The sequence below is a fragment of the Mustelus asterias genome, chromosome 3 (genome assembly GCF_964213995.1).
Source record: "Mustelus asterias chromosome 3, sMusAst1.hap1.1, whole genome shotgun sequence".
In the NCBI taxonomy this organism is placed as follows: Eukaryota; Metazoa; Chordata; class Chondrichthyes; order Carcharhiniformes; family Triakidae; genus Mustelus; species Mustelus asterias.
In genome coordinates, this window is record NC_135803.1 from 112,881,864 (window position 1) to 112,904,916 (window position 23,053).

The 23,053-nt window shown below is 43.7% G+C and overlaps 1 protein-coding gene across 2 annotated transcripts in view; it reads left to right on the plus strand.

The window, feature by feature from the left end:
- Positions 1 to 23,053, plus strand: part of shq1 (SHQ1, H/ACA ribonucleoprotein assembly factor) — a 123,762-nt gene that overhangs the window by 24,024 nt on the left and 76,685 nt on the right. For both annotated transcript variants that reach the window (XM_078209445.1, XM_078209444.1), the window contains exons 4-7: positions 1,836 to 1,958; positions 6,333 to 6,487; positions 14,527 to 14,639; positions 18,896 to 19,026. In XM_078209445.1, the coding sequence (XP_078065571.1) occupies positions 1,836 to 1,958; positions 6,333 to 6,487; positions 14,527 to 14,639; positions 18,896 to 19,026 (522 nt within the window). The remainder of the gene's footprint in view (positions 1 to 1,835; positions 1,959 to 6,332; positions 6,488 to 14,526; positions 14,640 to 18,895; positions 19,027 to 23,053) is intronic.

Sequence of the window (23,053 nt, forward strand, 5' to 3'; positions counted from 1 at the left end):
AGGCCCAACCATCTTCAGCTGCTTCATCAATGACCTTCATAAGGTCAGAAATGGGAGTATTTGCCTATAATTGTACAATGTTCACCAATGACTCCTCATACTGAAGCAGTCCATGTCCAAATAGAGCAAGATCTGGAACAATGTCATGGCTTGGGCTGATGAGTGTTAAGTAACATTCAAGTGTCTGGCAATGACCACTTCCAACAAGAGGAAATCTAACCACTGCCCCATGACATTCAATGACATTTCCATTGCTAAATCCCCCACTATCAACATCCTGGGGGGGTTACCTTTGACCAGAAACTGAACTGGGTGGGCCACATAGACACTGTGGGTACAAGAGCCGGTCAGAGACTAGGAATCCTGCAGCGAGTGACACATCTCTGGACTTCCCAAAGCCTGTCCACCATTTACATGGCACAAGTCAGGAATGTGATGGAATACTCTCCTGGATGAGTGAGGCTCCAAGAACAGTCAAGAAACAAAGCAGCCTGCTTGATTGGCACCCATTCCACAAACATTCACTCACTCCACCACTGAATAACAGTAGCAGTTGTGTGTACAAGATGCACAACAGGAAATCACCAAGGCTTCTTAGGCAGCACCTTCCAAACCCACAACCACTACCATCTAGAAGGACATGGGCATCAGACACAGGGAAACACCACCACTTGCAAGTTCCACTCTAAGCCAATCAGCATCCTGACTTGGAAATTCATCCCCATTTCCTCACTGTCACTGGATCACAATCCTGGAACGTCCTCCCTATCAGCATTGTGCGTGTACCTACACTACATGGACTGCAACAGTTTAAGAAGGCAGCTCATCAACACCTTGAGGGCAATTACAGACGGGCAGTAAATGCTGGCCTAGTCAGAGACGTCCCAAAAATGAATGAAAAAAGCATTGTTATGTCGCGATATTTTGGAATTTAATGGCTCTTTAGAAAGTTCAGATGGAATTGCTATTTGGTGATGATCAAACAGATATGATTGTAATTTGATTTTAGAGTGAAAGATCAAGAATAATTTTAAATAGATACAGGGAAGAGAGAAGGTGGTAAAATGATTAAACCGGATTTGAAAGCAGAGCTGAATTGGTGAAGGAAGTTGAAGTTCCTTATGTTTAATATGCGTAATATTTTCTCCGGCAATAATGAATCTGCTTTAAAATGGCACCATAGACATCCAGGAACGATGCTGAAGGAGCGAATTACAGTTTTTTTCACACTTGTATGAAGCTCCCAGCTGTCCTTGGAAAGGGAGCATGTGGGCTCTGCAAGCATAGTCGAGGCTTTCCATGCCTTGTGGGAACTGCGGGGAATGGGGTGTTTTACCGGCCTCTTAAATCACATTTTGACTTTGTTTTAAGTTTCTATTGCTCCTTGTTTTAGTTCGATGCAGTATACCTTTAATTTGTCCTTTTAGTTTAATTGATTTAACCCCAAAATTGTATAAGATTTCCGGCTACGCAACAACTTCTTTACCAGGCACCCCTTCTTCTGTAATGAAATATATGCCTTTAATCTCTTTAGTATGGCTAGTGTGGCCTATGCTTATCAATTCATAATAAAACACCATAAGCCACTTGGCTACATTTAACGTCCACCCTATTTTCAATGCTATTGTCTTTGAACACTGCGTGTGCTCCCCGGTATTTGAAGTGAGGGAGATTTAAAATCCTGATTAAAGATCTAAATGCGGAAGACGCTGAAGTAATGGTGGTAAATGGAATGTCTCACTTAGCACAATGCAGATCAGTTTCTTTGTACTGTTTGCCAGAAATGACCGTCCCCTAATCATGTTAAGTTAACTTTTGTGTGTTTCTGTTTCTAGGAGTCTTTACTATAAAGGTTCCAAAAGAGACCCCTGACGAATATTTTGAGGGGTTGAATATGCTGACTGTGCTGCTTGCACCAAAAGGTTCAAGATCCGCAAAGCCACTGCTGGAAGAGATCGGTATGTTTCCTGCAGTCTGATTTCACTTACCCCCTCTCCCTCCCCATTTACTTCCTTAAATAAACCGTTATAAACAGTCTGAGTGACTGAACGCTAATATCCACTGAAATCCCTGATTGGATAGAGGCGGTGGGTAGTTATTGAAATGCCCTTGCCCAGCCCCTGAAGCATTGTTGCAAAGGGGTTTGCTTGGTAGGTTTTCAATAGGTAAAAATGTTGACTGTTTCTCTTGACATTTTTCTTAGTTGCTGTGTGACAGCTCGAACGAACTGAGTTGGTCCTTTTTTTCCTGTGAGAGCAACTGGAATAATGGAATCCAGAGGAGAAATGGTTTGCGATTGTGCCTTAGGGAGCCTATCTATTTTACTGAATTTGAGATGCTGCATTTAATTATGTTTAAAATTAGCTGCTGCTATCAGTAGTTCCATTGGAATTAGAAATTATACAGGCAGCGATGGCAGTACAAATCTCCAGTGCTGAATTAACACCCCATTCTAACAGACTCCAACTTCCTTTCAGTGAATGCAGTCTGGTTTGGTTGATCATATCCTGGTATGAACTCGCTCAGGTCCTGAACTGAACTCCATTCGCAGCATCACAATAAACAGTGAAAGGAAGAAAAATAGCATCAGGATTTGAGTTGTGCATCAATTTTTATAGTTTATTTATCAGTGTCACAAGTAGGCTTGCATCAACACTGCAATGAAGTTACTGTGAAAATCCTCTAGTTGCCTGTTCGGGTACATTGAGGGAGAATTTAATATGGCCAATGCACCTAACCAGCACATCTTGTCTTGGACTTTGGGAGGAAACCGGACCACGCGGAGGAAACCCACGCAGACACAGGGAGAATGTGCAAACTCGGCACGGTGACCCAAGCCAGAATCGAACCCGGGTCCCTGGCGCTGTGAGGCAGCAGTGCTAGCCACTGTGCCATCCATGTTGCCGCCACCTTTAAAGGGCAGGACACTAAAGTGCTTGAGTCTGAGTTACAGAAAACTGTTTATGGTTTGGAATTTAGAATAAAATCCCTACAGTACAGAAGGAGGCCATTCAGCCCATCGAGCCTGCACCAACAACATTCCCACCCAGGCCCTATCCCCGTAACCCCATGTATTTACCCTGCTAAAATCCCCCTGACACTAAGGGGCAACTTAGTATGGCCAATCTACCTAATCTTTGGGCTGTGGGAGAAAACCAGAGCACCCAGAGGAATCCCATGCAGACATGGGGAAAACGTACAAACTCCACACAGTCACCAGAGGCTTGAATTGAACCTGGGTCCCTGGAGCTGTGAGGCAGCAGTGTTAACCACTGTGCCACCATGCAGCCCACTTTAACCCTGATTGTTAAGAATCATCTTTTGTTGCAAGGTAACATCACAAAAATTATGACCATGTGGTGCGCATATTATGAAGTTGTGCCTGATTCAGGGTTTAATTTGTGCCAGGAAATTTAAGAAACCAAAAGAAAATTCAATATTAGCCAGTGTCATCACACAGTTACTGAAGGAACTATTTTAATGTTGTTACAACATTTCACCTTGAGTTTGCTATGTACAATATAAGAATGATCTATTTTAGTTGCTGAATTCATTGTGTGCTTTTAAAGATCTGGCAGTTAACACAAAGTTTCATCCAATTTCTCAAAAGTTCCGTTTAGTTGCTAAAATTATGTTGTCTTACTATATATTAACCCAGGCTTTTTCAAAGTGGGGGTCGTGACCTGCGGAATGGGTCATGGGTGGGCGTAAAAAGGGTCATGGTGCCTCCCAAAGATCACCTGACTTAGGTGCCAAGAACTATTCACTATAAGTGTGGCCAAACCCCACTGCCTCAATTTTTAACTCCATTGGAAATTATGTTTATGAACCATATGGAACGAGTAGAGTGAGGCACTGAAACCATGCTGATTTCAGTTCTGAGGGTTTTGAACTCTGAGTCGCCAGTATTTCCCTACATATAACACAGGCTTTACATCCTAATTTGTGTTGGCACAATTAACCAAACCAGATTCAAGAAATCATCTTTATACTGCTTCAGCTTCTTCTTTGTAGGCTATTCACCAGTGATCCTGCTGCTCTGTACAGAACACTGTCCTGTCCCATTGTGGAATCACCAGCGTGTCCTGAATGTACACTTGGCACCAAGTGCCCAGTGCGTAACGTGCTTTAGGCTCAAATTCACTTGGAGGTGAGCTTCTTGCGAGCTAGACAAGAAGACTGTGGACTTGCATCATTTTGGGATGAGGAAGAGACGGCCAGGAGCAATGATAGGCAGTGCACCTACTGGCCAGGATCTCTCATCAGAATCTACTGGCGAGAGCTGCTCCGGAGAGTCCACAATGGGACAGGGCGGTGCTGCTGTTAGCTCTGTACAGAGCGCCAGGATCACTGGTGAATAGCCGACAGAGAAGAAGCTGAAGCAGTGTAAAGATGATTTCTTGAGGTATAGTTCAGTTAATCGTGCCAACGCAAATTCGAATGTCATGCCCCTCTGTGTTATATGTAGGGAAATACTGGCGACTGAGTTCAAAACCCTCAAAACTGCAAAGACATCTGAAGACGAAGCATGGCGATCTTGACAGCAAACCTTTGGATTTTTTTTTAGAAGGATGCAGCAAGAACTGAAATCATCAGCTCAAGTTCTTAGCAGAAATGTGATATTGAATGACAAAGCCCAATTCGCCTCTTACATGGTAGCTTACCACAGTGCTGAAGAGAAAATGCCCCACACTTCAGCATTCGGAATGGCTCACGGCTATAGATGAGGGGTCAGCTAAAAAACTGAAACGCTTCCCACTTGGTGATAACACAGTGGCTCGGTGAATTAATGATATTACTGAGAATTTGGAAGTACAGCTTCTTTCTCATTTAAAGTTGGCACGGGAGTTCTCAGTGCAGCTGGATGAGAGTACAGATGTTACAGATTGTGCAACCTTGCTAGTTTAGGTTAGATATGTTTGGCAAAATTAGTTTTTTGAGGATATATTGTGCTGCTGAACATTACCAACCAACATGACTGGCGCACAACAGATATTTTGAAGCATTGAAAAGTTAGGTGGTTGGAAAGTGTGGGCTCCTCTGGGTTAATTGCAGAGGAATCGCAAGCGATGGGGCAGCTGGGAAAAACAGCGGAGTTATAGTAAGGATTAAGGAAGCAGCTGGTCAGGACATTTGAAATCATTGCTTCATTCACCGTGAGGCATTGGCATTGAAAGGAATTCCATCCAATCTTGAAATGGTGCTGAAAGGAACCGTGAAAGTTATGAATTTCATTAAACTCAGCACACTTAATATCAGGCTTTCCAAATCTGTGTTCCTAAATGGGGACCGAGCACACACAATTATTGTTCCATACAGCGGCATGTTGGTTGTCAAGGGCTTGGTTGCTTGGCAGAGTTTGCGAACTCAGGAATGAAATCCACGCTTCCCGGCTTGAGAAATGGTTCCCTCTGGCCAATTCGTTTGGTGACGAAAATTGGATGCCAGCTCTGTCTCACCTTGCAGACATCTTTTAGGTTCTGAACAAACTGAACCTAAAATGGCAAGGAAAGGATAATGATTGTTTTCGGCACTGGGACTAAAGAGATGCTTTCCAAAAGTCATTGAAAGCTTGGCAAATGCGAGCAAAAAGCCAAAACCGCTACATATTCCCCACACCTTCGTGTTAATCACGGAAATGTCAATAGACTGACCAGCCGTATTCAATCACATCTGGCTGTGCTGATTGACAGTCTGTCACTACTTTCCAGAGGAGGAGTTTCAGATTTCAATTGACTCCTACAGAGAGCCTTTTGAATGAAAGATTTCCTTTTATGTGCTTTTGTTTTAAAAGTGTTCCTTGATTTAATTCCTATATGAGCTGGCTCTGCTTTTACCGTTATGTTCCTTGTTGTGGATTCTCCAACAGAGGAATCGTTTCTCTGTATCGCTATCAAATGCCCTTAGTATTTAAAATACACTGATTAGATCACCCTAGAACTGTCTTAACTCGAGGAAATATAAACCAAATGAATGCAACCTGACCTCATAATCTAACATTTTAAGCCAAAGTATCCAGTGAATCTGTGCTGTACCCTGTACAAGACAAGTATGTTCCTGAGGTATGGTGCCCAAAACCGAACGAATACACCGGATAGAAGGTGTATCTGGGTGAGTGTTTGAATCTCTGTGTTACGTAGTCTCATCAGAGTTCGAAATGGACATGCATACCCTGTGCCTGAACTACTGCCATTCTGGATAAGTTCACTGTGTGAATATGTTGATGAAATATGGTGGTTGCTGAGCTGCCATTGCCTCTTTATAACGTTACAATTTTTTGTTCAGCCTTTCCGAGCAGGGTGGATGAAACACTTTCTCAATTTCTTCTGCAGGATCCTCCATCAACACTGAAGAGGAGGAAGATCTGAAAGAGTTTGACTGGGAAATTGAGCAAAGTCCCTTTGTGGAATTGGAAGGAAATGTTCTAAACTCCAGCTGTTTCTATGGTTTTGGGAACCTGAGATCAGGAGTTTTCAAGAGATTGCAGGCAAGTTTTTGGTGTTCTGTCATTCAGGCTGGATACCCGATACCATTGAGCATTCACTCCAGTTTCACTGTGTTGCTGCAAAGAAGCAACAAGCAAAGAATCTCAGGCTTTAGTCTTCGGAGACTGAGATCAGAGGGGAATGTTTGAATAATTCGGATCCCATTGATCGACACGATCTTTCAGAATCCATGGAGAAATGTTATTCTCAAAGTCTTAAGAAATGCAGAAATATATTATTGAATGTCAAAGCACTATGCTATGTAAATGTTTAAGTATTTGTATTTACAAATTGATTAATTGTGAGATTTTATACCTTAACGTTGAACCTTTGATAAATATGACTCGGGCGTATGTATATGAGCAAAATTTGCATTATGCAGTCTAAGAGTGTGAAGTATAACTACTGTCTGAAGATTCACCTTCAGCTGTCATATTCTTCATTTCTGTTATGCTCAATGTCATTTTTCAAATGATTTTAATGAACATTTGTCTTGTTGAAATATTAATTTTGAATGGTTGAGGTGGTTGCGTGGAGCTGAGAAATGAGAGCGTGCAGATGACATCCTGGTTATAACTGGTAATCAGTGAATTTTGAAAATGTATTGAGCTGACGTGTGTGCCCAACCGGCTGTGCCAGGGTCTTTGTTAATGGTACCGCTACCTTTCAGCCAACTAATTGCCTTCATCCGCATTTGTTAACGGTGAGAAACTTGACACCAATGACTTGTGCCTATACAGCAGAGAGAGGGAGGAGGAGAAGGCAGTGCAGAGAGAGAGAGAAGCAGAAAGGGAGCGTTAGGAGAGGGAAGGTGAGAGATTGTTCAAAACACAATAGGTTGAAGAAAGTGTTTCAATGTTGAGAAATAAACTAGTTACACCTCCATTGCCTATTTTAATCGATGAAAATACTTTGTTAGCTGAATGTTTTTTTAAAATCGTCGGGGTTCAAATTATACTTTGAAAAATTAGGGCCTTTCTGGGATTTTTACATTACTGTTTTGGGGTTGGGGGGAGGGTAAGGTGGTAAATCAAACCTCCGGGAATGGTTAAAAGAGTTTTAAATAAAAATGCTAATAGTAACACAGATGCATTACAGTGCCATATATCCTTTAACAAGTCTTCTACTCCTACCAGCCTCTGTCTTGCATGCACCTTTATTTTCCCCTCAGATGAAAAACACATACAAATCTCAAAAAGAGTATGTGTACAGGATGTTTATGTGTGTATTTATGAACTAGATAGAAACCATGTTGATGTGTGGGATGGACTTTGCAGAGTCAATGTCCACAGAGCACCACCTGGGGGAGCCAACAGGCAGGTGGCGTTAAAACAACAACTTGCATTCTATCTTGTTGCTTCACTGAAACAAAATGTCGTCCCCCTCCCCCACCCCCCCCCCCGGTGTTACACAAGAGGGCCGGCAATCCGACACGGAGCAGAAATTAGAGGCAAGGTTGGAGGACCAAACAGCAGGTGGGATCACAAGGAATTTAGGTTTAGAGGAGGTTTTTGTAGGTCAGAAAAAAATTGTCAACCGCTAACTAGGACAAGCACTAAGTGCCATCGATCCAGGAGCTGGTTGGTGCACCTGGACTCGGAAGGATGTGAGTTGGGATGGAGGCAAACCAAGGTAGGATTTTTAGATGTGAATGAGAATTTGATAAAGTGCTGGGGAATGAGGAACCTGTAGAGATCAATTATTTTTGTTCACGGGATGTTGACAATGTTGCTGTCTAGATCAACATTTATTCCCCTCGAGAACCTGGTGGTGAGCTGCTGCCTTGAACCACTGCAGTCATAGAATCATAGAGTTCCTACATTGCAGAAGGAGGCTATTCAGTCCATCGGTCTGCATCCCACCCAGGCCCTATCTCTGTAACCCCACATATTTACCCCGCTAATTCCCCCTAACCTACACATTTTCGAGACACTAAGGGGCAATTCAGTATAGCCAATCCACCTAACTTGAAATCTTTGAACTGTAGGAGGAAACTGGAGCATCGAGGAAGCCCATGTAGACACGAGGAGAACGTACAAACTCCACACAGGCACTCACCCAAGGCCAGAATTGAACCCGGACCCCTGGCGCTGTGAGGCAGCAGTGCTAACCACTGTGCCACTCAGTCCATGTAGTGTAGGACCACCCACAGTGCCGTTTGGCCTAGGTCAATGTCAATGGTCTGTCCGGTTTTGTCCCTTTTAGACTTAATGGCAGTTTGATACAGCTGACTTGCTCGGCTATTTCTGAGAGCATTTAAGAGTCAACCGCATTGACTGTGGCTCTGGAGTCACATGTAGGCCAGGACAGTTGGGATGGACATCAATGAAACAGATTAATTTTTACAACAATAGTATCATGGGCACTATTACCGGCTGAGACTAGTTTGAAATGTCAGATTTATTAATTAAATTTAAATTCCATCAGCTGCTATGGTGGGATTTGATCCTTTGCCCCAGAGTATTAGCCTGGGCCTTTGGATTACTAGCCAAGTTACATTGCCACTACACCACTACCTCCCACTCAGGTAAGGAAGTGAGACCGCCTCGGTTTGGAATTGAAGGCCAGGAGCAGTGTGCTGGATGAGTTGCGTTTTGTCCAAGAGGCAGATGAGGAGGAAAGCATTAGGAGGCAGAGAGAGGTCTTTTGAAAGTGGTGATGCAGAGGGACTGTGTGTTGGGCTTTGAAATGCAATCCAGGGTCAAGGAAGCCCCTCGGAATGTGTGGCGCTGATTCACCCCGAGTCAGCAGGCCAGGAATGGGCTGTAAACTGACCCAAATTGAAGAGTTACTCATGAAAACTGAGCAAAATAAACTTGCATTTTTACAAAATGGTTTATTCTCAACAATTCTTATCTGACAGAACAATATGGCAGCAGGTTAGAGAAGAAAGTGGAGAGTTGAACTCCTTGACACACATATGGAAGTTGATGCTGTACTTGAGGTTAATGCTATCGTGTGACAGAATGTAAATGAGAAACGGGGTCTGAGGATTGATCCGGGGGCATCTTGTTGGTCTATGAGAAGCAACAGTTGCATTTTGGCTTCATTGTTACAGCCATTAAATTGTACCAGGGCTATGCAATGATACTGAACTTGAAGTGAGTGATAGTTCCTTAGTGTAAGCTGGGCTCTCTCCCTGGCTCTGACTGGAATGATTGATATGCATGTGTCCTTTTGCAAAGCTGTTTCTTCCCCATCTCATTTAGTGATTCACCATTCGGCCGAGTCGTAAAAATGGCTGCTGCTTCCTTTCTCTTTCACCCATCATTTTTGGGTGCAAGGAATCATCTTCTGTCCTGTTAATTGTATGTTAATATATTGTGTACACAACTGAAGGGCATTGTTTAAGCACTTTGACCACCTGATTAGTCCGTGGGTAGCCTCTGTTTGAAGTGATTCATCAGTGATTATTCCACCAACTGGTCTAACGACAACTTGAGTATCTTTAACAGCATGAAATGTCCCAAGGTGCTTCACAGAAGAATTGGACACCATGACACATGAGGTAATTTGGTCAGATGGTCACAAACTTGGTCAAAGAAGATGGTTTGAAGGAGTATATTAAAGGAGGAAAGTGAGGTAGAGAGGCAGAGCGGTATTGGGAGGATATTCCAGAGCCTGGGGCATAAGCAGCTGAAGGCAAGGCCACCAATGGTGGAGTAGTTAAAATTGGGGATGCACAAAAGGCCAGAGTTAGAAGAATGCTGGTATCTCAGGGGATTGTGGGGCTGGAGGTTACAGCTGTCGAGAGGGCAAGGCCATGGAGGGATTTGAAACCCAAGATGAGAATTTAAAGTCTGACTTTGCTTAGCTGACAGTCAATGTGGGTCACTGAGCACATAGCAATGGTGAACGGGACTTTAAGATAGAGTTTTAGATGACAGTCAGGTTTGCAGAGTGTAAAATGTCCTGTCCAGAGGTAGCAAAATCATGGATGAAGGTTAAAGCATGGTGTCAGATGAGCTGAAAAGGAGCAAAGCCAAGCTATGTTATGTAGTTGGAAGTAGGCGATTTTAGTCATGGTGTCAGTATGTAGCTGGAAGCTCACCTTCAGGTTAAACATCATACCAAGTTCAAAACAGACTGGTTTAGTCTTGGACTGTTGCCAGGGAGGGAGATGGAGTTAATACTTGCACTTGGAGTTTGGAGAAGGAACTGAAAATGATAACTTTGGCCTTCCCAATATGTAGCTATAGGAAATGCCTCTTCTTCAGTACAGGGTGTTGGACAAGCAGTCTGATAAGTTAGCCTCAGTAGCAGAATGGAACAGTGGCGATGGTGAGGTAGATCTGGCTGTCATCAGCGTGCACAGGCAAAGCAAAGCTGTGCTTTCAGATGATGTCACTGAATGGCAGCGTATAAATGCAAAACAGGAGGAAGGATTCTGGGGGGGATGCCTGAGATAATGCTGTGAGAGCACGAAGAGAAACCATTGCAAGTGATTCTCTGGCTGCAATTCAATACGTAGGCATGGAACCAAATGAGAGCAGTCCCACCCAGCTGAACAACAGTGAAGAGGTGTATGGTATGGCCAACCATGTCATAGGCTGCAGACAGGCATAGAAAGGTAAGGAGGGATAGAGTCATAGAATTTTACAGCACAGAGAGGGGCCCTTTGGCCCATCATGTCTGTGCTGACCATCAAATACCTATCTATTCTAATCCCATTTACCACTTGGTCCATGGTCCTGGATGCTAAGGCCTTTCAAGTGTTCATCTAAATGCTTCTTAAATGTTATGAGGGTTTCCAGTTCTTTCATCCTTACAGGTGGTGAATTTCAGATTCCCACCACCCTGTAGGTGAACAAGTCTTTCCTTAAATTTCCTGCCCCCTGGTTAGTGACCCCCTCAACCAAGGGAAAATTTCTTCCTATCTCTGTCCTTCATAAAATTGTATGCTGCAATTAGGTACCCCGCCACTTGGCCTTCTCTGCTCTAAGGAAAATGACCCCAGCCTATCCAACCTCTCTTCATAGCTGAAACGTTCCAGCCCAGGCAACGTCCTGGTAAATCTCCTCTGCACCCTTTCTAGTACAGTCACATCCTTCCTATAGTGTGGTGACCAGAACTGCACACAGTACTCTAGCTGTGGCCTAATGAAGGGCTCATACAGCTCCATCATGACCTCCCTGCACTTGTACTCTATGCCTCAGCTAATAAAAGAAAGTAATCATTGTATATTCCCTTGCCTTGTTAGTCCTTCCAAAATGCATCACCTCACACTTTTCAGGGTTAAATTTCTTTTGCCACTATTCTGTCCATCTGACTAGCCTGTCTATATTGCCCTGTCATCCAAGGATCCTTGCTATTTAATAGGCCATATCACCATGGAGATGGCTATTTATCACACTATCAATTTTTCTGCCATCTGCGAACTTACTGATCATACCCCCTTACCTGGCCTTCGACTTCAGATCGACAGCAATGTGGTTGACTCTCAAATGCCCTTTGAAATGGCAGGTAGTTAGGGATGGGCAATAAATGCTGGCTCAGCCAGTGACGCTCACATCCCCTGAGCGAATTAAAAAGAAAGCTTGTGCCAATTATATTTAAAATGTTGCAGCCATGTTGACTTGCATGTTAACAGTTAGAAAGATGGAGCAGATTGGCTTATTTTGCTAAAGAGCTGTCTGCAGTGCTCGAAAGAACAACGGCAGTCCAAATAAATATTTTTGTTTTGGGAGATAAAGTTAAATTACTTCAGAAATATTCAGTGAACCCCGAGTGGTTATAATACTAATCAGGTCAAAGGAAAAATTAATTATAAGTGAGGGGGTGGCACAGTGGTTAGCACTGCTGCTTCACAGCGCCAGGGACCCGGGTTCGATTCCCGGTTTGGGTCACTGTCTCTGTGGAGTTAGCACATACTCCCTGTGTTTGCATGGTTTTCCTCTGGGTGCTCCGGTTTCCCCCCTCAGTTGAAAGATGTGCTGGTTAGGTACATTGGCCATGTTAAATTCTCCCTGAATGTACCCAAACAGGCGTCGGAGTGTGGCGGTTAGGGGATTTTCACAGTAACTTCATTACAGTGTTAATGTAAGCCTACTTGTGACTAATAAATAAACTTTAACTTTAATGTAATGGTCGGTTTGAGGACAGCACTGAGTAGGCCATATCACCATGGAGATGGGTGGAACTTAGGCAGGCTGTCCAATTTCAATTTACCTGAGTGTTTGCTGGGAGAGATTTTGGGTTGCAGTTTGGACCTCATGTAGTTTGCAGCTCACTGAGAGAAATTAGGCAAAATAAATGACAGTTGGACCCATGCTGAGCAACCAGACTAAAACCCTAACTTCTTTGATTGCCTGGAAGGCAGATAAGGCCTAATCTCACATTCAATTTTGAGGGAACAGAAGCTGGAAGATTCCCTGGTGTCATAAACTTTAATGTAATACAAAATTGGCCATGTCCTCAAGCAGCATTATGTCCAGATCTGCCTTTAACCTGTGAGACATGTGCAGCTTCCTGTAGCTTCAAGCTTTCCGACAATTGAAATAATTTACTGCCATTGTGTGTCTGACTTAGCACGAAAACCATGGTCTCTTGTAGTTAGTCAGTCTGAGCTAAACCGAGATTTGCACTTCAGAGTAAGAATCTTGTTACATACATTGTACTGTGCAGAAAGAAAATATCCACCCAAGTTACACAAATACCATGTGTAAAAAAGAGAATGCTTAGTAACATTGGAAGTGCTGATGTTGATTGCAATTTGACAACATTGATGTGAGAACTGAGGGATTTTTTTACAGTTTGCTTCTGTAATAAAAATGAAGTCTGATGTGCAGCATTCTTAAATGTTATCTTGGTAATGTCCAAGTTACCTTAGAACTTTGTAGAATCTTCCAGGGACAAAACACTATTCTTGTTACAGGCTTGTGTATGCTTCTGGAAGCCAAGTGCCCTCAACAGTGCCCAAGTCCAGTCTGTTGATCTAATATTTGTGATATATGTTCAGTAAGAAGTCTCACAACACCAGGTTTATTTGGTAGCACCCCAAATATGTTGTTTGAAAGGAAAGTTCCTTCAGCTTGTTGAAGAGGCACTTGTTTTCTATTGGGTGATTTGATATAAAAGGCAATGGGAAACTGCAAGGCTCTTGAAATTAATTTGCCAAGATTGTTTTCAGAACTATGGGCCATAATCTCTTGTCCCTGCTAATCCCCTTGACACTAAGGGGCAATTTAGCATGGCCAATCCACCCAACCCGCACGACTTTGGACTGTGGGAGGAAACTGGAGCACCCGGAGGAAACCCGCGCAGACACGGGGAGAAGGTGCAAACTCCACACAGACTGTGGCCCAAGCCGGGAATTGAACCCGGGTCCCTGGAGCTGTGAGGCAGCAGTGCTAACCACTGTGCCACCGTGCCGCCTGTGATTTAAATCGTTAATTTCAGATGGTTCTACCAGTTTTGCAGTCAGTTATTCTGAAAGAATTAGAAGGAAAAGAAAGCATTTATGAACCTCAGATGAAGTATTTTGAAGACCCAGTTTGAGGCTCACACGGGGACCCCCTGTACCCCCACCCCGAACATTATACCTGACAGCCGCCCCCCTCCCCATCCTCGAACTGAACGACATCGACCCAAACCCCTGTCAATGTCGGAACCTCCACCCTTCGACGTATGCCTTCTCCCTGGTCTGTTGTTTTCAATGCGACCTTTATACTCTCGTGCTTTATGGCAGCGAGTGCTGTAAAAGGAAGGCGTGTCCTCCTTCACTTTGCTGCTGGAACCAGACCTGCTTCACTTCAGTCTCACTTGGCCCGAGTCAGGAAGGTCGGGCAAGACGAGTGCTTTGGAATTCCAGCGCGGGGAAGTAGCAATTCGCTGCTGGTTACCATGCCGAGGACGTCACTGGACCAATGTTTTGCTGAACCGACACGGCTTAATGTAATGCCAGCAATGCTCTCCAGTGTGTATTAAACCGTTGATAATCTAAAGATTTAATTTTGGTGACTATTTCTGTAGCATGGTAAACAGAAAGAGACCATCTCGTCTGACGGCCTTGTTGTCATGATACCTTTGTGTCCCTCACCAGCATGAACTCAGTGATGTGATTGATCTGAAGGAACCGGACAGCACCACAATGGTTGAACGTCGGCAAAAACGGTTAGCTGCTGAAGAGGCCAAGTTTGATTCTGATCATTATCTGTAAGTGAATCATCTGAACTTAAACTGAGAACATCAATTTTATTGTTGGGGCATTCACACCAAGGCGGTGATTTAGTTCCATTGTGTAGAGCTAGCGTCACATCCTCTTTCTCTCTCAATCACCATCTTCATCACATTCGATTTTCTTTTCGTCTTTTTCTTGGTCTACCTTGAGAAGTGTCTCGATTTGAATTGTATTACATTATGTTCCACTTGCGCTTTCTATCTTACTCTCTCCCTCCAGTAACTTGTTTCCTTTTCACACTTGTCATTTGTTCATTCTGTATTTAGTATTATAGATTTCTTGTAAGCGTGTGAACTAAAATATACACATATTCTGACTGAACTGGGGTTTAATCAGAATTTCTGATCTCAGTGGCCAACATTCCTTTGCACAATCTTTCCCATCACAGCTCTGAACTCTTCTCTTCAATATGCAGAGCAGTCCTCAAATACTTGGATCCAGCTATGACTGTAACATTTAAAAATGCTTCAAAAAGAATTTTTTTTTGTTCTCTCTGGTGATGTATGGTAATTTTAATCTTTCAACCAACTGTCGCCAATATGATGGGTATCTTTAGTTTAGAATCATAGAATCCCTACAGTGCAGAAGGAGGCCATTCGGCCCATTGAGTCTGCACGGACCACAATCCCACCCAGACCACATCCCCATAACCCCATGCATTTACCCGAGCTAATCCCCCCGACACTAAGGGGCAATTTAGCATGGCCAATCCACCTAACCCGCACATCTTTGGACTGTGGAAGGGAACCGGAGCACCCGAAGGAAACCCACGCAGACACGGGGAGAATGTACAAACTCCACACAGTGACCCAAGCTGGGAATCGAATCCGGGCCCCTGGTGCTGTGAGGCAGCAGTGCTAACCATTGTATTACTGTGCCGCCCACAATGCAACCTAATTTGGCACTCGTTACCACCAGCTCGATAACCACAAACAACAGCCATAAAATTCATAGAATCCTTACAGTGCAGAAGAAAACCCTTCGGCCCATCAAGCCAACAATCCCACCCGGGCCCTATCTCCGTAACTCAATGCATTTACCCCGCTAATCCCCCTGACAAGGGGTAATTAAGCATGGCCAATCCACCTAATCTGCACATATTTGGACTGATGGACATGGGAAAGGGAACTGTGCCCATCTTTTTCAGCGAAGGAATTGTCACCCCATTTAGTGGAGTTTATTTCTGGTCTATGCCCAAATGCAGTGTCCACGTTTAACACAGGTTGTAATCAACTAGTTCTGCGACAAAATCGTACAAGTGTGACAAGTATTGAATAGTGATCCAGGACAGCTGGCATGTGTGATCAGCTCTTTCTCTTTCCCCTTTGTGTCTCATGTCTTCATAACTCCTCAAGCTGCCCAAGAATGACAGCATGGATTGACCCTGAGCCGTTTCTCTCCACTGCCTACTGCATGGAGCCTTCCCAAAGTCTTCTCTTTATAGGGATTGGCATCCTTCTTGGGGATTGGCCTGGATGAATTATTCTGGTGCTGTAAATACTTCCTTTCTTACAGAATGGCCAATGAATTACCAACTTCTTTGTCTAAAACATGGGGGGAAGGCCTGCCCTTCATGTTATCCACCTTCCATGAACTCAGGCTTTTGCAGGTACCTTCCCAATCAATCAAGCCTTTACACCACCCTTTTCCTTATTTCACCCTGAGCTGGTTTCCCCTGATCAGTTCCACCCTCCCCAGAAATATCCCATTGCCAGCTGTCAGGTAGCCATGATGTTTCATTCTTCACATCTGGTCCATTGTCATTAATTGATGGCAAAAGCTGTTCTTGGTGGCCATTCAGTCCACGAGTCCTTATTTCTCATTAAATAAGAATACTTAATTCTATTTTTATTCGAATATTGAACCATATTGATTTACTAAAGTAATGCCTATGTCTACATATCAATTAGCTTTTACATTCCAGCAGGCTTCCTAATTAAGCACGGTCATATGAAAAGTCGAACACAGCTTTGTAATTTTATTTTAAGTGTCTATCCAGTTGCTCTCCCACGATTGCAGATGCCTCTTCTGACCACAATCCTTTTCCGGCCTATCTACAGCTGATATCATTATTTCACAAGCTTTCTTTGTGGAGATGCGAAACCGTAAACAGCTTCGAGGCATTCTCTCTGACATAACACATTAGGCATTTTGCTGCTATCGAACAGACTGCAGCCTTTTGCCTCATACCTATTCACTAATGGCTGAAATATAAGGAAAGCTAGATATATATATATATATATATAATATATATATATGAGCTGTAATTAATTTTGCTAGTAATTATGTTTTTAAAAATTAGTTATTATACAATTCTGCATTGTAAGTTTGCTTAAAGCACATGCCAGCTTCTCAAATCAAACTGGATAATGTGAGGATAATGCCAGGTCATCACAAAAATCCAAAGGATTTGTTTGAACCACCCAGCGGGACTTCCACATTGTTGAGAATGGTTCTATGATGTCCTTCGCAATGAGATTTTTAGTGATCCAGTGACTGATATCTCGCACTATATTTAAATCTCAAAAGCAGAAGAACCAGAAAATCCATACAAACTCTGTTTTCATTGTGTCATGCCTGTCTCCTGTCTCACGCACTCGGGCATCTGTTGACAAACAGACTGTCATAAAGTTTGACAAGGCTAAATTTTCAAAGTATAACTTTTCTTAAGTATATATTTTGTTTGAATAATGCTAATTACTAAGAGAGTTATGGGTGTTCTTTTTCCCCCCCCTTCTATTTTGCTAAAGGACTTACTTTTCAAGTTAATGAGCAGTCTTCCACAGCAAGTACTAAACTTGCCACAGCTATTCCTTCTGACATGTATTGAGTTTTCAGACAGGCATATTGTCCACCATAGTGGCGCTGTTTCTCAGTATTTATAATGCACTCAGCTCTGTACAGCGAGTCAGCGCTGCTACAAACCTGGAATTTATCCCAGTTTTGTTATTTCTTGGAAATCTGCATGTTTTTCTTGTGATTGACTAACTGTTGCTGTTTACTGACCATCATAGCTTGTGTTTTTCTTAACCAGCTGTCACGTCAGTTTAAGCAACAGATCCTTGGCCAAATGTGGTTAATACATCTGGATAGTTAAGTTGGGTGGCTAGTTTTCTTGATAAATAATGGATTAAGATTCCTGCAGTTTGTATATCTCTGCCCAGTAACCATTTAAAGGATTGTTGAAGTGTCTGTTTTAAAATTCCCCATGTTTTGTTCTGTAGTGTGATGCATTGTGACTCTACTGAGTTTATAGAATCCCTACAGTGCAGGAGGAGACCATTCGGCCCCTCAAGCCTGCACCGATGACAATCCCACCCACCCAGGCCCTATCCCCGTAATCACACTTATGTACCTTACTAATCCCCTGACCCTAAGGGGCAGCTTAGCATGGCCAATCAACCGAACCTGCACATCTTTGGAGTGTGGGAGGAAACCAAAGCACCCGGAGGAAACTCACCCAGACATGGGGAGAACGTGCAAAATCCACACAAACAGTGACCCGAGGCCGGAATTGAGCTTGCGTCCCTGGCACTGAGGCAGCAGTGCTAACCACTGCTTATGAGGTTATTACTAAGTTTTGTTGAAGTGAATAAGATCACATGCGGATTTTAATTTACACAAAGATATTTGGACCATTAATTTAAATGCAGTTCAATGCATTTTTTAAAAAGTGCGATTTTGAAAAAGCACATGCTTCGGTAATGGGTTTAGTAAGTTGATAATCACAAAGGGCGGCACGGTAGCACAGTGGTTAGCACTGCTGCTTCACAGCTCCAGGGACCTGGGCTCGATTCCCGGCTTGGGTCACTGTGTGGAGTTTGCACATTCTCCTCGTGTCTGCGTGGGTTTCCTCCGGGTGCTCTGGTTTCCTCCCACAGTCCAAAGATGTGCGGGTTAGGTTGATTGGCCATGCTAAAATTGCCCCTTAGTGTCCTGGGATGCGTAGATTAGAGGGATTAGCAGGTAAAATAAGTAGGGATATGGGGGTAGGGCCTGGGTGGGATTGTGGTCGGTGCAGACTCGATGGGCCGAATGGCCTCTTTCTGTACTGTAGGGTTTCTATGATTTCTATGATTTCTATGAATCATTCCCAAAGTGCCCTTGTGATCGATAAATTGTAGGACATTGAATAGAAGAAAAATTGTAGCTGCAGTTTTAACTCTGGTGAAGCTGGGCTTACTGAAAAAGAAATGCCATTAGAATAGTGTGACTGCCTTTGTACTTTCAGTGCAGACCTGTTTGAGGATGATGCTATTCAGCACTTGGTGAAATATGAACCCTGGTGGACGGACACTCAGAAGAGAAAAGAAGAAGCAAAGAAAACACGGAGTGAACAAGATTTGACAGAGACACAATTTGGTGAGTGGATAATGTTTGCTCGAATCCAGCAAACAAACTGATCACAACTGATTTACTCCATGTTCTGCAGCGTTACATCTGTTTTAGTCCAAATTCAAACTGGGCAATACTCGAACAATAGTGCTGAGATTGTAGAGTAAACTCGCTGTAATTGTGTCTAAAGCTGTAACAAAAAGATTCTCCGACAAATATCATTCGGTACAATTTGTTGCAGCATTCAATTAAGCACATTGGTCGATCCCAAACTCATATTTGTCAAAATTGCATCATTAGTTTTCAAATCCTGGCATGTCTAATTGTGATTAATTACACTTAATAGAGAAGCTCCTGAGCCTAAGTGATCATTTCAAGCCCTAGGCTGTAACCTTTCTTGTGAAATGGCTCACAACATTACACAACAGATGGTTTTGAAGTAAGCAATCTGTTACATGTGTACTGCTGAACTATTTGTCTAATTATTGAGTCTTTCCTTCCAAGAGAATCTCTAAAACAGGGTGTGAAAATTGCAGAAAAAAAGAGAGTTGGAGCATTTTAGTCACATCTTTGTTTAATCTCCGTGGAAAGATTTCAATTACTTACTTTAAGAGTTGGACAATGAGATACCAGCTAGAATTAACACAAAAGGTCACTAATCAGGCTGTTTCCAGTGTTTTAAAGCATCATCACAAAATCCATGTTAATAGATCACAATAATTGTGAAGTGAAATACGTGCAAATAATCAAGTATATTAAATGGTTATAAAGGTCTTGCTTGTTGACACCAAACCACGTAGGTTACCAACAATGCTTAGTCTAATTTATGTGGCATTAAACGAGTTAGTCGCTCAATATCAATGGAGTCGTGTTACTTGGTTCTCCGAGCAAATAGCTTCTGATTTAAGATCCGCAGCAGCCTCCTGAAAACATACGAAGGGGAGATCTTGGTCATGTCACTGGACTCGTATTCCAGAGGCCCAGGCTAATGCTCCGAGGACACGGGTTCAAATCCTACCATGGCAGCTGGTAGAATGTAAATTCAATTAATCTGGAATTAAAAGCTCGTCTCAGTAATAGTAACCATGAGACAACAGTCACAGGCGGCATGGTGGCACAGTGGTTAGCACTGCTGCCTCACAGCGCCAGGGATCCGGGTTCAATTCTGGCCTTGGATCAATGTCTGTGTGGAGTTTGCACATTCTCCCCGTGCCCACATGGGTTTTCTCCGAGTGCTCCAGTTTCCTCCCACACTCCAAAAACTGGCAGGTTAGGTTGATTGGTCATGCAGCATTGCCTTTTAGGTGTCGGGGGAATTAGCAAAGTAAATTTGGGGATAGGGACTGTTGTTGCAGGTTCAATGGGCTGAATGGCCTCCTTCTGCACTGTAGGGATTCTACGATTGTTGTAAAAACTCCTCTGGTTCGTAAATGACCTGAAGGGAAAGAAATCTGCCCATCTTGCCTGGCCTACATGTGACTCCAGATCCACAGCAATGTGGTTGACTGTTAACTGCCCTCGGAAATGGTGCCTCAATCCACTTGAATCAAGGGCAGTTAGGGTTGCACAGCAACTGCTGGCCTCGCCAACAATGTCCACATCCCATGAAAACAAATAAAATATAATAAACTTTTACTGCACTGCTTCGATAAAACAAGGGTTGAACCCTGCAAAGAAACTTGGGGATAAGGGAGGAGCTCTGTCTCCTGTTAACAGAATAAATATATTTTTAATAACAAAATTGTGACAAAAATTGTTTAAGCTCAAGTTTTTAATTAATATTTGTGGAAATTAAACTGGACGAACACCCTGGCTTCATGGTGAGCCACACAGCATAATGTTTAAAGCACCATATCACAGGGGCTGTATCAAGCCAACCTTGGCACTGAGCTACATCAGCTATTATCACAGATGACTGAAAGCTTGGTGCAAGTGGTGGGGATTTCAAGAAGCCCCTGAAAGGAAGAGTGAGACGGAGAGACTTGGGGAGGGAATTCCAGAGCTTGGGACCCAGGCAGCTGGAAGCAAAGCTGCCAGTGGTAGAGTGGCTAAAATTAGCTTTGTGCAGAAGGACAGAATTGGAGGCATGTAGAGATCTTAAAGGTTTGTTGGGCTATAGGGAGAGGGGAGTCATGAAGGGTTTTGAATGCAGGGGTGAGGATTTTAAGCAAAAACAGAAAAATGCTGGAAAACCTCAGCAGGTCTGACAGCATCTGTGGAGAGAGAATAGAGCCAGCATTTCGAGTCTAGATGGCCCTTCGTCAGAGCTGAGAGGAAAGTGTCAGCAGAAATTTATATTATGAGGGTAGGGAGCAGTGGTGGAATTGGACAAAGGGAATGTAAATGAGCAGGCAGAAGGCTGAGAAGGTGTTGACAGTGTCCATTAAGTGATCAGAAAGCACTAATGGCAAAACAGAGGGATAGCTTGGTTGCGAAATGTTGGCTCTATTCTGTCTCCACAGATGCTGTCAGGCCTGCTGAGATTTCCTACCTCCAGCATCTGCAGTGTTTCACGTTTATCATGAGGGTTTTAAAGTTGAGTGACTGTTGGTCCAAAGGTCAGCAGAATGATGGGTGAAAAAGGCTGGCATGAGTTCAGACACAGGCAGCAGGGTTTTGGATAAGCTCAGGTTTCTGAAAATAATGATTTGTATGATAAAATGTTTCGGGCTGTGTCTACTGTTGTGCAGACATTTCAATAAAAGCGAAGTGGTGGTAACTAAATAATTTGTCATGTCGGTTCATAGAATTCCTACTGTGCAGAAGGAGGCCATTCAGCCCATTAAGTCTGCACCGACTCTCCGACCAAACATCTTACCCAGGCACCTATCCCCCTAACCCTATATATTTAGCCTGCTAATCCACTTAATCGACACACCTTGGGACACTAAGGAACAATTTATTATGGCCAATCCGTCTAACCTGCACATCTTTTGACTGTGGGAGGAAACGCACGCAGACACGGGGAGAACGTGCAAACTCCGCACTGACAGTCACCCAAGAAGGAATCGGACCTCTGGCACTGAGGTAGCAGTGCTAACTACTGTACCACCGTGCTGCCCACTTGCACGAAATGCCCCCTGATGTTACACTCAGCCTTGTGTAAGTTGGGATTCTGTTCAGCAACTTGCACAGCACTAATGTAACTGAAGGTGCAATGCTGTGCGTGATTCTTGGCTAACGTTTTTTTGGTTGTATGCGTGAGTGAAGCAGACATGGCTGGGTTCATTAAATTGACCTCATTGCTGTGACTTTAAGGAGATGACACTCCACTGCAGCAGAACCTGCAGAATGTCTGTCATCACCCCCCCATTCATACTTGATGTACCTTGTATTTTGTTAATATTCTGAGCTCCACAGCATGTCGCAGCTGCTGAAGCTTTGATGTGCTTGAGCTGGCTGAAGAGCGTTACGAAATAGGAACCAAGCTGGTTCTGGGCAGAGACTGAACATTCCCATTTCCCAGCAGGCACAAGAGCTCTGTGCATGTGCAGAGGGCGGGAAAGTGACAAGCTGCACATGCCCTGTTCCAGTCACATTTTCGTTAAAGGACTCACCCCAACCAGGACATTGAGAGTCCGCCGGCATGATGTGGAAGCAACAATCACAAGATCCTCCACGAGGGGAGTCCTGGGACTGGGAGAAGGAACCCAGAGAGAGAGAGAGGGATGGGGGGGCTTGTGGGGGGGGCTTGGTGAGAGAGACACTGGCAGGGACCAGTGGGGAGAAAAAACATTTATGGGAGTAGCAGAGGAAGAGAATCCAAGCAGTGATACTGCTGCTTTTGGCAGGCTCTAGTAAGTGAGGGCTCAGGAGAAGCCCTGGGGAGCTAGAAGGTCGGTGACTCAACGTTGGGTAGTCCTCTTGATCAGTGGGGGTGTTCTCCTCGGCTGTGCCCATGAAGCATTGCTGGAGTTCAGCCTCGGGAAGCGAGTGGAACGCAGTCTCGGGAAAAGAGAGGAGATTAAATGATCAGGCGATGAGTAATCGTTGAGGCAGTCCAAGTCGGAGCAGCTTTGAGGGAATTCAAAGGCTGAATCTTCAGGAGTGAAGA